The sequence below is a fragment of the Morchella importuna genome (genome assembly GCF_003444635.1).
Source record: "Morchella importuna strain M04M26 chromosome Unknown Morimp01GS003, whole genome shotgun sequence".
In the NCBI taxonomy this organism is placed as follows: domain Eukaryota; kingdom Fungi; phylum Ascomycota; class Pezizomycetes; order Pezizales; family Morchellaceae; genus Morchella; species Morchella importuna.
Genome location: NW_025763400.1, coordinates 1,840,627 through 1,853,778, shown reverse-complemented (window position 1 = coordinate 1,853,778; position 13,152 = coordinate 1,840,627). Strand labels below are relative to the sequence as shown.

The window sequence follows — 13,152 nt, the reverse complement described above, 5'->3', positions numbered from 1 at the left end:
CCAGAGTCTGGACGGCAGCTTCAGACAATTGTAGATACCTACAAGGCAATGCCTGGAGTTCACGATGTAGCGCGTTGATCATGCACACATTGATGTCCATGTATGTACTCTATCTCCATGTAGCTTACCCATTCTCTGATAAGGAGTATTTCCACCGAGCTGGAATATGTCCTATTCCCGCCGTATATCCGATCCTCAAGTGGAATTACAGAACATTATGCTATCAAAAACCCTTGTATCCGGATGCGATCACATATTCCCTCATGACGTAAATTACAGAGTGTGGGGGAAAGTGCACCGAGAGCTGCTCTTGGGGTATAAATCCAACCACAGCCCCACCTCCGAGTTCCTCAAACCCAATTCTTCAATCTTGAAACTATAGTCGATACCCCAAACCCAACTATCCATTAATTCCATCAAAAATGACTCGCATTCTGCTCACCGGTAAGTTCTACCAGCTCAGTTCTCAAGCCAGCTACCTCTCCAATGCTCTACGGAAACTCATACTGACGATTCTTTCCCACCAGGTGCCTCCGGCTTCATTGCCTGTAAGTCCCCCCCCCCCCCCCCCCAAACCACCCGGGGACCACTCCACATCCAAGATGGCCATCAAAATAACTAACCCCCCCTCCTAGCACACATTCTCGAGAAGCTCCTCGCCCGCGGCTACTCCGTCCGCTTCACCGTCCGCAGCGAAGACAAAGCGCAAAAGCTGCTCGCCGCGCACTCCTCGCACGCCTCCCAACTCGACTACGTCCTCGTCCCCGATATCGTCGTCCCCGGCGCCTTCGACGCCGCCGTACAGTCCGACCCCCCCTTCGACGGGATCCTCCACACCGCCTCCCCATTCCACTTCAACGTCACCGACCCGCAGAAGCAGCTTATGGAGCCCGCCATCCAGGGCACCGTCGGCATCCTGCAGGCCGCCCAAAAGTACGCCCCCAGCGTCAAGCGCATCGTCATCACTTCCTCGTTCGCCGCGATATTCGACGCCGCGCAGGGAAGCTACCCGGGAAAGACGTACACGGAGGCCGACTGGAACCCAATCACGTGGGAGACTGGCCTCGAGAATCCGCTGAACGGGTATCGCGCGAGTAAGAAGCTGGCGGAGAAGGCAGCGTGGGAGTTTGTAGAGAGGGAGAAACCCGGTTTCGATATTGCGACGATTAATCCGCCGATGGTGTTTGGGCCGCCGAAGCCGTATATTTCGAGCTTGGAGAGCCTGAATACTAGTAATGAGGTATGGGGTTCCCCCCCCCCCCCCCTCTTCTTATAGAGAATCCGGCGGTGAAGTAAGGGGCTAACGAACGGATTCAGCGCACACTGGACTTTATCCGCGGTAAATGCAAGCAGGGCCTCCCCCACAGCGGTGTCTTCCTCTGGACCGACGTTAGAGTAAGCCCTCCCCCCCTCCCCCCCTCCCCCCCTCCCCCCATCTCCCCATCTCCCCACAAAACACCCACCCCCCATCCACACGCTAACCCCCGCAACAGGAAGTAGCAGAAGCGCACATCCTCGCCTTCGAGAAGCCCGACGCCGCCAACAAGCGCTTCCTGATCTCATCGAACGAGTACTTCTCCAACCAGATTATTGTGGACATCATCGCAAAGTGCTTCCCCGAGTATGCCGACCAGTTTCCGGAGGTGCGGGAACCGAACGATGGGCTGCCGGAGGAAGGGTGCTATAAGGTGGATAACAGCAGGAGTAGGGAGATTCTGGGGATGAGTTATAGGCTGTTGGAGGAGTGTGTTAGGGACCTGGTTGTCGCGCTGAAGGAGATGGGGCTGTAGGTGGTCAGTGTTGGGTTGGATTGGTTTTGTTGGGGTATATAGCTTATAGAATAATATATATATTATCACACCCCAAGTTCATTATTGCGCACAAATGCTAGCTAAAATTGTTTGGTAGATAAAAACGGGAACTGCGGGAGAAAACGAGATATTTTGGATCAACAGTATGTAGTAGAGGCCTCACTGCATACATGTAGGTACAGTCGCACCTCGCTATGCCGGATGGCCAAGATTCACCAAATCTCGTACGGGATAGCAAATTGATTTTGCAGTAAAAACATTAGAATTTCGGAGGGATCCGGCATATATATCGAGTTGCGACTGTAGGTGCATGGTCCAGACCAAAAACGGTACCAGAAAAAGAAAAAGGAAATATTAGAACAAAGAATAACGAGTTTAGACCAAGATCCAGAGACGAGTGATTGCACATGATTCTCCCAACGCAGCGTTCGCACTAGGTAGCCATCTCCGTTGCTGACCGCCAAAAAAATCGCTCGAAACGGAACCAAGAATGTGGATATGTGCGCGTGCATAACTTAAAGATCGCACGCGGTGTCTCGCACGCGGCACAGCCCAGCCCTTAATTTCCATCATACCATCACCCAGCTAGTCCTACAGCGAAAGCTTGCTATAACGGTACTTTCTATAAGGGTAATCTCTCTATAACGGTAGCATTTCTCGGTCCTTTTTGCCTGGCTTTCAGCACCAGCACCTCCTATATAAGGGTAATCTCTCTATAACGGTACCAAATTCCGGCCCCGAGCGTACCGTTATAGCAAGCTTTCGCTGTATATACAAACCAAACCCGCCTGCATCAGTTTGCTGGTCACCGATCGCGGCGATATCACTCTCATCAACTAGGGAAATGTCAGCCATTTCTACATACAGTGTTGCATCATGAAACATCACTCGGGCACCAAGACGCCGCTTTTGACCACGCGCGGGCCCACGTATTCCTTGGCCCCGTATACCGCAGACGGTAAGCACGGGTGCTCCCGTCCATCTAATGAAGGTCAGATCGAATGGAGATATCCGTCGCCGGCTCGAGCTTATCTCGCAAGATCGAAGTCACTGTTTAAATGGTGACAGCGTCGATTATATATGGTAAGCCGAAGTTGTACTTCTACGTCTTATATATGCCTCTTATATAATTATTACAGCGGGTTTCATAATACTAGCTAGGTGCGCCCAGGAAAGGTTCGCAACTCATAATACGTTTATCGATAGCCTATATGCATGGGTAATTGAAATTATCTTTTTGGGCAATTATTTGAGAATATCAGGCTCGGGCTTCCTAGTAGGCTATTATTTTAAGGTTCGAAGAATTATACTATGTCTGTGTGAAAGTTAAGTGAGTTTAGTTTCTGGAACATCATCAGATGAACATACACTCTCGAGATAATTTTAAAACGCCATGAAATTCAATAAAAGCTACATGTAGTCTATCTTGCACTCGCAATATACAAGTTGTACAGAAAAGTCTAAGCCATGTAAGTGGTTGCCTAATCACACAATAATCTTCAAAAACGCCTCCCCACCTCCTTTTCATCCCTTGATACATAGAAGATAATTAACATAAAAACATAGTAAATCATCAAAGATACCTCGCGGCAATCAAGAGGATTCTTGCTACACCGCCCTGTCCGATCACGGTCTTTGCCATTCCACGCTGGGCAATTGGAAGAGCCTTGCTAGCCGCATCGTAGTATCTCTCCTCCTGGGCATATTTGGGCTGTCTTGTAGTATCTCCGGTAAGAGTCTTGTATGCTGCAAGAGTGTCTTCATTGATAGTGTAGAGCTCAAGACCTCGCCAGTATCTGAAATTGATGTTAGTCGTAGCTTTGGGGAGATTCGCAAAGGGGAGCTTGATAACATACAGTCCATCACTACCATCCTTCAAGTAGGTCATAATGTAATCGGTATGTCTCTGGAACTCAGTCTTGATCTGTGAAGCAAGAGCTTTGTTGTCGTTGCCAAAGACTCTGACGTACTCTGCCAATCCCTCGACAAGGAGCTGGCAGAAGAAGACATTGTCCCACCAATATCTATGTTCAGCGTTGGTAACACTGGTGTCGAACAAGCCCTTGCTTCTGTCGAGTGCCGCGTTTACGAGTGTCCTCGCCTTGGCTCCGCCGTTGTAACTAGGGTTAAGCTCGTTCATCAATGAGATAGCATGGATGGCAAGACCAGTATTGTAACTAGACACTCGTTAGCAAGGTTATGAGAAAACTAAAAGCTAGCCCACGTACGTGTAAATTTGTGCATCGTTAGGACCATCCTTGATCAGCCCCGAGTCAACCTGCAGCTCAGTAAGAACCCACTCGATACACTTGACCGCGAACGCCATCAACTGAGACTTAGACATTCCTGGGGTCACCTGTCCAAGCTTAACGAGTCTCAACATGGCCACGGCAGTCAAGGACGTTGTGACGGCGTTTCTACCCGCATTACCATAATGCCAGGTGACGCCACCATTGGTTTCGTCCCAGCCACCAGAGAGGAAGTCAATGACCTTTTGCGCTTGGGTAAGGTACATAGCCTTGTCGGGAAGTCCGAGCTCGTACGCACGTAGGAACGCGATTGCGACTTGAGCATTGTCATCTGCGATATAAGTTTTAGCACATGTTCCGCGCCCCGAAGAGTGCAAGATATCTAGACAAACCATAGTAAGCATCTTTGTCTGTCCCCGGGTAGACCCATGCGGTGTATGCATTGAGTGAGCTTTGAAAGAATTTCCCAATGCCATTTGTGCCTAGGGCGGCGGTAATCTCATCTGAAAACTCGCCAGACTGAGCCTGGGCTTCAAGGAGGCCTTGAGTGCCAACAACATATCCCCATAGAAGGGTTCCATTGAAGTCTCCGAGCTTTAATTGATATTGTCAGTTGAAGATTCATAAGGTATAGATGTATATAGAGCTTTTTTTTTGTATATACATACCGTCTCCGAGGTCTGTCTTTTGGATACATAGTGTTGTTTATCGGAGTCCCAGAAATAATTCCAAAAGTCATTTGATAACCTTACGCCCTCAGAAATCACAGAGCCTGCATCTCTGCCCATAATACGCTCCGAACGAGGAGTGTTGGCATGCGGAATTGAGTGAAGATCCGTTTTAACCTCAGTAGGATACCCTCCCATTGAACGGGCGTATCTGAGCTTAGTTGACACGAGGTCCGTTGTGATGGGTGAAGTAGGAAATCCGCCAAATGTCGCAGTAACCTGGGATATAGGCATTGCAAGCAGCAAAGCTGCGAATGAAGATTTAGGGAAAAACATTATGGTGTATGAACGAACAACTCTTTGCACAAAAGACAATGGCGAAGATGTGTGTAGATAAAAAGGCCGGGTGGAGAGCGCTTTTTATTCTCCATTCCTCCCAACCTTTATGTACTATTTCGGTAGGTATGTACTGTATATGTTTCCATCGAGAAAAGTAAGTAAGACATGCATACATGTATGCATGCCAGGGGTAAAAAAGCCCACCTTGATCCTTGGGCTGGGGATCCATTAGTAGATTTACTTTTGATAGGCGCAAAGGGGTTCTATGCTGCGGCTCACAAGTGTCCGGTGAGCTTAATCCATGAAGAACGCCTCGAGGGACATCCTAATATCTACATGTCAATGGCCTTGTTAAGTCAAGACATCCAAGCTTTTCAATGTTCATGCAATGAAAAAATTAGGTTTTGTAAACCCCCTGCGTTATTGACGCGCCAAACGATGGACTGTTGATGACTGCTGTGGAACAACGGCCGGGGAGTTGCCTATTGTATTTTAGGGGCTAGCACATATATCATGTAGTGGGGCGGCGAGATCAGGCACTAAACTGGGCGGCAAAGGGACATCATCTCTAGGCAAAAAGGCACAAAATACCTAGACGCGAAGGTACTTGGTAAATTATGTTCAAAGTCAAGTGCTTAGTTATGCCCAGAAGTCGGAAATTTGTCTTTGTAATACTGCTTTTATGTTGGTGGCGGTGGAGGTGTTGATTTGGTTGTATCCTGAACTAGGATACTCGATGCTATCGATTACCTATCAGGCAGTTGTACTCGATACATGTAGTAGGTGTATTAGAGAACCTAGTAGTAGAGTAGATCTAGCTGTAGTATTACGCTGGATCTACCAATCTGTAGCCTATAGGGCAGTTCTCTCGATGCGTTCGCCAGCAGAATTTGATCCCTCTCCGCCCTCACTCGCACCATGGTGCCAGCTACCTACACTGTAGTGCAGAAAAGGGGTGTCGTAAAGGCACAATCGTTCTTGAAGATCGATACGTAAGAAGAGTAATTTCCTCACTTATGGAACAGTTCTAACGTCGCTGTGCCACACGTGCCACACACTAAACTTTAGCCGAAGATCACCTTCTATCACTCACTTGATTATGTATTTTTAGCGACGTGGTGGTCCGAGCCTATCCCCGACACAGATATCCATGAAGACTTTCCATGCTAAAGAGTCCACGTATCATGCAGTTTCCAGGTATCGCCTGACCAATGCCATGGGAAACAAGTCAACTTCATAGTTTCTGTTTCCCCAATATGTAACCCCGGCACTGGGCTTCGGGTTCTTTTTGACAACAGTGCAGACCCCCCAGGCCGTGCCTCCAGAGGCTATCCCTACCCAAAACTACCGTGTACCTATTATACATTCCATATGAGTGGATGACAGAATAACTTTCCATTCCAGTAACTCTTTTGGATATGCATGAGCCCAGAAAGACTTCCAATGAGGACAAGGCCAGCTGGAATGGAAGCTAAAGAAGTAGTGACCGCCGTGGTGACTGTGGCAGTGCCTGATATCGCGGAAACTAAAATAGCCGGTAGCGTCCCTGGCCCTACACGCTACATTACATACATGTAGCTATATAGCTAGAATTTTCAAAATCAGTCACAACTCCTTCCATTTTGTGAGTCCAAATCTTTGTCCTAGCTATTTTAGTCATTAGATTTGGTTACACATATTTTTTGAATATCTAGATATGTACGGTACTGTAGTTAGCTGTCGGTTATTTTGAATTATTTGTACGGAAACTCCCGGCGCAGCAAAGGCTAAGCTTTCAATAGATCGAGGAGAACCCAGTCCGCGAAGAGTAAACACCGAGAGCCCTTGAAAGGCCCGTAAAAGCAGAGATCCAAAATTGACGAAGGAAGACTGCCGTGGACAGTCTGATATAAGGTTGAAGAGGGATTCTGAGAATTAGGGATAACAAGTAGGACTGATTATGACCGGCCGAATAGTAGGTAATGGGCAGGTTGTATTACATCCTGATCAGACCCCGTTATAATAGGTTTCCATTTGTAGTAAGTATTTCGTCATGACAACGCTGACTATAGTTATGCTGCACAGAGACCATGTATCGGCGTCGCTAGTTCTCTCTATCCCACGGTCATGAATGGGTCTCGAGTATCTTTCCCAGTTGCCGCCCAGAGGATCCAGAATAGGTGCTCTAGCCCAGTGCCTACATAGCAATAGATATAAACGACTTAGTCGGATAATTTATGATGATTGGTTGAGAGGGGTGTAAGCCGTTATAAGATATTATTGTGTTAACTGTCCGGGTGAGCGGGCGTCCAAGTGAGTGATGAGGATAAATATAGGCGGGCTGGCCCGCACATCACTAGAACTTCTTTTAAATTAGCTTGTCCACGGAGACTCTGACGGAGCAGGTTTACAACTCACTTATAATTTCCACTAGTAATGAACGACTTGTGCGAGCTCCGGGTTGGCATGTCTGGCGAACCGGATAGTGAGTGACATCTCATGATCTAGGCGATTTCATTTCCAGTTCTCCACATGGTCCAGGTTCATGATCAAGCTGTGAACCACGATATGACTCCTTCAATCCCAGCCTCTTCCGGAGTTTTTTTTAAATTCATTAAGAGATGCAAGATGGAGTGCTTTCTGAAAGGAATGCACGTGTGGTAATGCATGTAGTTAACAGCTGGGTAATCGTTGAGGAGGTGCGCACGTGGTGAAACTTTAAGTTTTTAACGTAACAGCTCTCAAGACAGACCGACCTCTACACACACCCAAAGTCCATGCTAGAATACAATGTCACCTTCCTCGGGGACTGACGTCGAAGTTGCCTTTTCCAGAAAGTATGCGTGGAGATCAATATTATATTAGGGACGAATATATATATTCACGATAAATAACCAAATAGGGGAATTTCAACGTCTTGTGCGACAGAACGTGGAGACGAATTAATACCACCCGGAATGCCCATATAATCTTCGAATCGGCTCTGGCAGAGGACCGCGAGATTGTGGTATTGCTACGGTAATTGCAGGCTAGGATTATGGTTTGATTCGGAGATTTTACTTGCTACAGTATGTACCTACTATATCAGACAGTATTGAATGTACCTTCGTTCTGATATTCGGGGGGTTTAAAATAGTGCCTGTACTTAATGACTCTTTCATCCACCTAAATATCGCCCTTTTGGACAATACCTACCACAGGCTCTATTCTCTTTCTGAACGCCAGCAAAGCAACACAGATGAGGCGCTCCACCCCTGAGCTGGAAACTCGTTTCTGGTGGTGGAATACAGGCATGTACCTAGGAGGTACAATATGTATTTACATACAAGTGAGAGCTTCGCTGTCTCCCATCTATTACTACCAACTGGCTAGTTGGTTAACGGAGGCCAGACACGCATAAATTCTATTCGCTAATGTATGTGCTTATAATAATATAACAGCTAGATTAGTGATCGTGGGGAGGGTGTGTGTGTTATGTAGGTTGAGTTGGGCGTTGCGCATAAGTACATATATAGGTTAGGATTTGTGCCAAGACACAGTTTGTACCAACGTTCTGGCGCGATTTTCAGACGAGAGACTATCAAAATTATCAAAATCATCATTTATTAAATTTGTGTGGCCTCCTTCCGAATGCTGGAAAAATATATGGTGCGTTCTGCCTGCTCTTACATAGTGTGTAGGTACGGTACATGTATACGTAGCTACGCCACTCTGCACATCTCGAGAACATCGGATGGAAATACGACTCCACACACTACTCGTAGTTTTTTGGCGTTTCCGGACGCAACTGCTATTGCATACACAGAAAAAACTCGCCAAGGCTATCTTTTGTATGGTATGCAATAGCAGTTGCGTCCGGAAACGCCAAAAAACTACGAGTAGTCTAGGTAATACGCATGATGACGTAAAGATGATACCTACGAACGAGAAAGAAGCTTAAATACAAGCCTTATGCCAGGGAGCGGTAACTCGGCAACCCTGCAGGGCGGATATGTCAAGTTTCAACTCCCGTAGGTAAAGTACATGTATTCTACATACATACATGTATGTACTCTACATGATTAATCAATTCAACGCCCAAGATTGAGAGGTTTCATATCTTCCCTTTCCTTGTATTTCCTTTACAGGGCTTTTTTCTTCTATCCTTATCAAGGCCAAATAATGCAACGCCAAGTCAGAAAGTAAACGCTCAACTGCAGGCACAGCCGGCCTGCGGAACTCCTTCAGGCAGGAAATGACCAATATCAAGCCTCACTATGCGACAAATATTTACCTAGATCGCTTCAAAGAATAGTACATACATGTAGTTGAATAATTGGATGGAAACAAGGTCCTCTAATAAACGTACCCGCCTGCCCAGCCAAATTAACCCCTGGACCCAGGAGGATCGTCATGACGGGTCAGGAGCTGCAGGACGTCAGGTGGTAGCCGAATCCAAAATATCTGATATGGCAAACTCCCAGACTCGTTTTGTGCTCAAACAGATCAGTACCTATCCAGTGCTACTTGTTCAGCCTTCTTCACCTTACAGGCTCTCCTCCAGCTGACAGGCAACAATAGAATTGCATGTGCAATATTACCACACACTCCTCCAAGCCTCATCCTCCTCACCATTCTGACTCCGCTTCTCAGAAATACATGACGAATTCCAGCCCCACCACGATTTATAGCAGTCATCTTCTCTAACTGTATTATATTAGCTGTGCATATAAGAAGCCGATCACGATGGCCAGGATGGCGCGCCCCCCCGTCCTCCCCCTCTACAAACCCCGCGAGCTCTTCACGATGCCAGTCTCCTATCTTCCCTCACAGATCGACGGCGGCGCGTCTAGCACGCCCTTGAACTTCCGCGATTCTCCATTCAAACTGCTCTGGGCAGATATCAAGCTTGTCGCGAGTTTACTGCTATGGGTACCGCATATATTTCTGCCCATACGCTCGACAAACAGGTACTCGGAGCTGTACATGAGTCGCGAGAATATGCGCGATCTGTTTATTCATTGTGTTTTGGGTTTGTTGGGAATCATATTCTTGATTATTGCGGTACCGCTGGCTATTGCGGCTCCCGGGGGTGCATTTTGGCTCTTTGTGGGGTTATATTATGGCATAGTGTGGATATTGTGCATAAAGTTGAGGGGGCCGCGGGTCGTCTATAGCAGGTTTAATTTGGACGGCTATGCGGTCAAGCCCGAAGAGAACTGGGTCTTTATAAATGGCGTAGCTGCAGGCGAACACTGGTTGCAAGGTTGGTTTTTTTCTCGGAGTTGTAGGGGGTGGTTGTAATAATTTGAGAAGGGCTAATCTAATTTTGAATATATCATCAGAAAACATCGACATGCTCAGCTCAATATTCAAACGGCCTGTGGTTGGCGTGCATAACCAGACGTACGGCACAGTGTTCGACCTTATGGAATGTCTCGTCCAGAGATGTTTTTCATACTCCACTGAAGACACCCGGATCATCTACCAACATCTTAAGGCCGTCCTGATGAACAATGAGATCACCAAAGTCGTAGTGGTAGCGCACTCGCAGGGAGGCATCATTCTCTCTACGGCACTGGACAGCTTGTTCGCCGATGTTCCGAGTGATGCATTTGACAAGCTGGAGATCTATACTTTTGGGTACGTCATGTCTCACCTTTCACCTTCCCCTGTTGTGCACGTGTGCATGCTGTGCGGTACGCAATGCTGATCCGTGCATGCCACATACCAGCTGTGCCGCCAATCACTTCAACAATCCCGTCCGCTACATCCCCACCCCACCTAGCACTACTTCCTCTGAATACTCCACTAGCGTCAGCTCCTTCGCCACAGACTCGCAAACTACCTCCGCCGGCCCCCCCAAAGAGGAGAGATTAATCCGCCATATTGAGCACTACGCCAATGAACATGACTTTGTTGCCCTCTTTGGCGTGCTCCACTTCACGCGCGACAAGCTGTCAAACAGGTTTGTGGGGAAGGTGTTTGAGAACAAAGGGCATGGCGGCCATCTGATGAACCAGCACTACCTCGACCGCATGTTTGTAGACGAGGCGAGCGGGTTCTTGGATCAGGTGGTGGAGATCGACGAGAATACTGCTATGCAGCGTGAGGAGGAGGCCGGTCTGGAAGGTGCTTTGAATAGGACTGAGGTGGAGGCGAGAGCGACGCATGGAGAGAATGTGGCACACGGTACGGCAGAAGCTGTGGGGGTTAGGATAGATGCTTCAAGGTCTGTTAGGACTTTAGGGACTGTACGGACGAGAGGTACAATGGATGCCAGAAGGAGCGTAGAGAGACAGAGAGGGAAGACGGTGAGGGACTTGAGCAGGTTGTGGAGATATAAGGATGGCCACTCACCACAGGATTGAGAGGACTCGATTATATATCACATTTGTATAGGGCGTTAATAGTCATCATAGATAGACGTTATAGAAGTTTTAAATGGTTGGTAATAGATAGATGAGCTTAGCTAATGAAGTTTCTTATGATAACCCTCCGACACAATGTCAGACACCATTCCAAACGCGCCCTCTCATGTGTGTGACGACGTTCGGGAGTTCCTGTAAGACAAATATCGTCTATTCTGGAGCTAAGACTCAGTATCTAAGTCTTACTATAGGTGTGTAACGTACGAAGTAAATCCAAGCAGGATTTGTTTGTCACGGGAATCACAGTCACACATTATCACTCGATACGTACTCAGTCGACATAGAAACTGCTATGAGGGCCCAGTTTCCATTTAAAGCAGCTAAATATCAAGAAAGGGGATGTAATGGGTGCTGCAGAAATACGGGATTGTGTAAAACTTCCGAATTGAACCAGGATCTAAACTATTGTACCTTAGCAATAACGCACCCATGGGATATTCTGCCAGATAAGGTGCTGGATTAATCCGCTTTTTGGTACTGCACTTTGCCACCTGTACAAATCTAGCACGTAATACGTGCATATGCATGTGGTTTTGGGCTTTTCATCACCGTCCGGAATCTCAGGACTGCTAAATTGGTCATGAGAGATCACTCGAAAAACATGCAAGTTAATTTGGAACATCCTCTTGTTGAAGTAATTGCCACCTACCAACTATCTGAAGTGCTCATTATAGTCTTATCTCAATCACCTATATCCTCCATTAATGGCGTGGAGAGGTAGACGATGGCTGGTTATGCTTGTCCGAGTCCAGACAAGAATGTACCGCATGGCGCCAGATGTAGTAAAGAGACACCATAAATACCTCGTAATGTATGATTCGCAGGGCGGCCCGACCATGCCATATCTCTTCCTTGAGAATAAGAGCTGTCCCTTATTCGAGGCCAACTTCTCAACCTTCAAATCAGACAAAGCGATGAGTGGACAAGTAAAAGTTGTGCAAATTATGTACGATAATCGGTCACTCATACCGCGCAGCATGCTGGCAGTATCTTGGAGTAGTGTATGTCTAGGTGGATGTGATGTTTTGACTCGGGGGTAGATGTGAACCGAATGCATGCGGGCAGGACGGGAGCGACCCACGTTCATACTACATAGCTGATCATAAAATTCTGATCTCGCCCCTTGATCTTGCTTTGGTTTTATTCGACCAGAGAATCGAAGGTACCATGTAGCCCGCTGCTTCTTTAATTTCCTGATTTCGAAAACCCTTTATCGTGGATGATGACTACACAAGTACGTATGCACTTATTTTTATGAGCGATATTTTCTCCTACCTGCTGGGTGGGGTACGCCGTGAGGCCGGGGATGCTTACCGTTGTGCCGCATTAATGTATTTGGAATATGCTGCAGTGGAGTAGGTGGGGCAAGAGGAGTGGTAGATAGGTTGGGCGTGTGTAGATAGAAGCAGGCTTTCGGAGAAAATCTGTCATGCAGACCATCCAGAGAGCTCACACACTACTAGCGTGTACTAAAAATCAAGCATTGCGGTACCAAGCTAGCGCTGAACCCGAAGCAAAGACCATAGGTTCAAAAGCCCAAAACACGTCGTGTGGTTTTGTGGTAAGAGCAGCTTAGTGGTTAATATATTTACATATCTCACACTTTGAGTCTAACCGACCGGACTGGGAAAGAGTATGGTAACTCAGCGACTAGTACTGATGATGGAGGTTAGCAGTTCGATTCCCGACCCCCTCA

At 47.2% G+C, this 13,152-nt stretch overlaps 3 protein-coding genes across 3 annotated transcripts; 2 read left to right on the top strand and 1 right to left on the bottom strand.

Moving 5' to 3' along the window:
- Window positions 1-422: 422 nt before the first annotated feature.
- LAJ45_02009 (uncharacterized protein) lies at window positions 423-1,790 on the top strand (the record flags this gene model as incomplete). Its single annotated transcript, XM_046111601.1, has 5 exons — window positions 423-444; window positions 528-548; window positions 636-1,240; window positions 1,318-1,395; window positions 1,494-1,790. 5 exons carry the CDS (start codon window positions 423-425, stop codon window positions 1,788-1,790), a joined length of 1,023 nt encoding a protein of 340 aa, XP_045975545.1.
- A 1,442-nt stretch (window positions 1,791-3,232) lies between these two features.
- On the bottom strand, window positions 3,233-5,064 carry LAJ45_02008 (uncharacterized protein; the record flags this gene model as incomplete). The annotated part of the gene is made up of 7 exons (XM_046111600.1): window positions 3,233-3,271; window positions 3,329-3,341; window positions 3,395-3,607; window positions 3,668-3,988; window positions 4,040-4,391; window positions 4,453-4,654; window positions 4,729-5,064. 7 exons carry the CDS (start codon window positions 5,062-5,064, stop codon window positions 3,233-3,235), a joined length of 1,476 nt encoding a protein of 491 aa, XP_045975544.1.
- Window positions 5,065-9,771: 4,707 nt separating this feature from the next.
- LAJ45_02007 (uncharacterized protein) lies at window positions 9,772-11,655 on the top strand (the record flags this gene model as incomplete). The annotated part of the gene is made up of 5 exons (XM_046111599.1): window positions 9,772-10,291; window positions 10,371-10,668; window positions 10,760-11,339; window positions 11,488-11,590; window positions 11,648-11,655. 5 exons carry the CDS (start codon window positions 9,772-9,774, stop codon window positions 11,653-11,655), a joined length of 1,509 nt encoding a protein of 502 aa, XP_045975543.1.
- Between the last annotated feature and the right edge of the window lie 1,497 nt (window positions 11,656-13,152).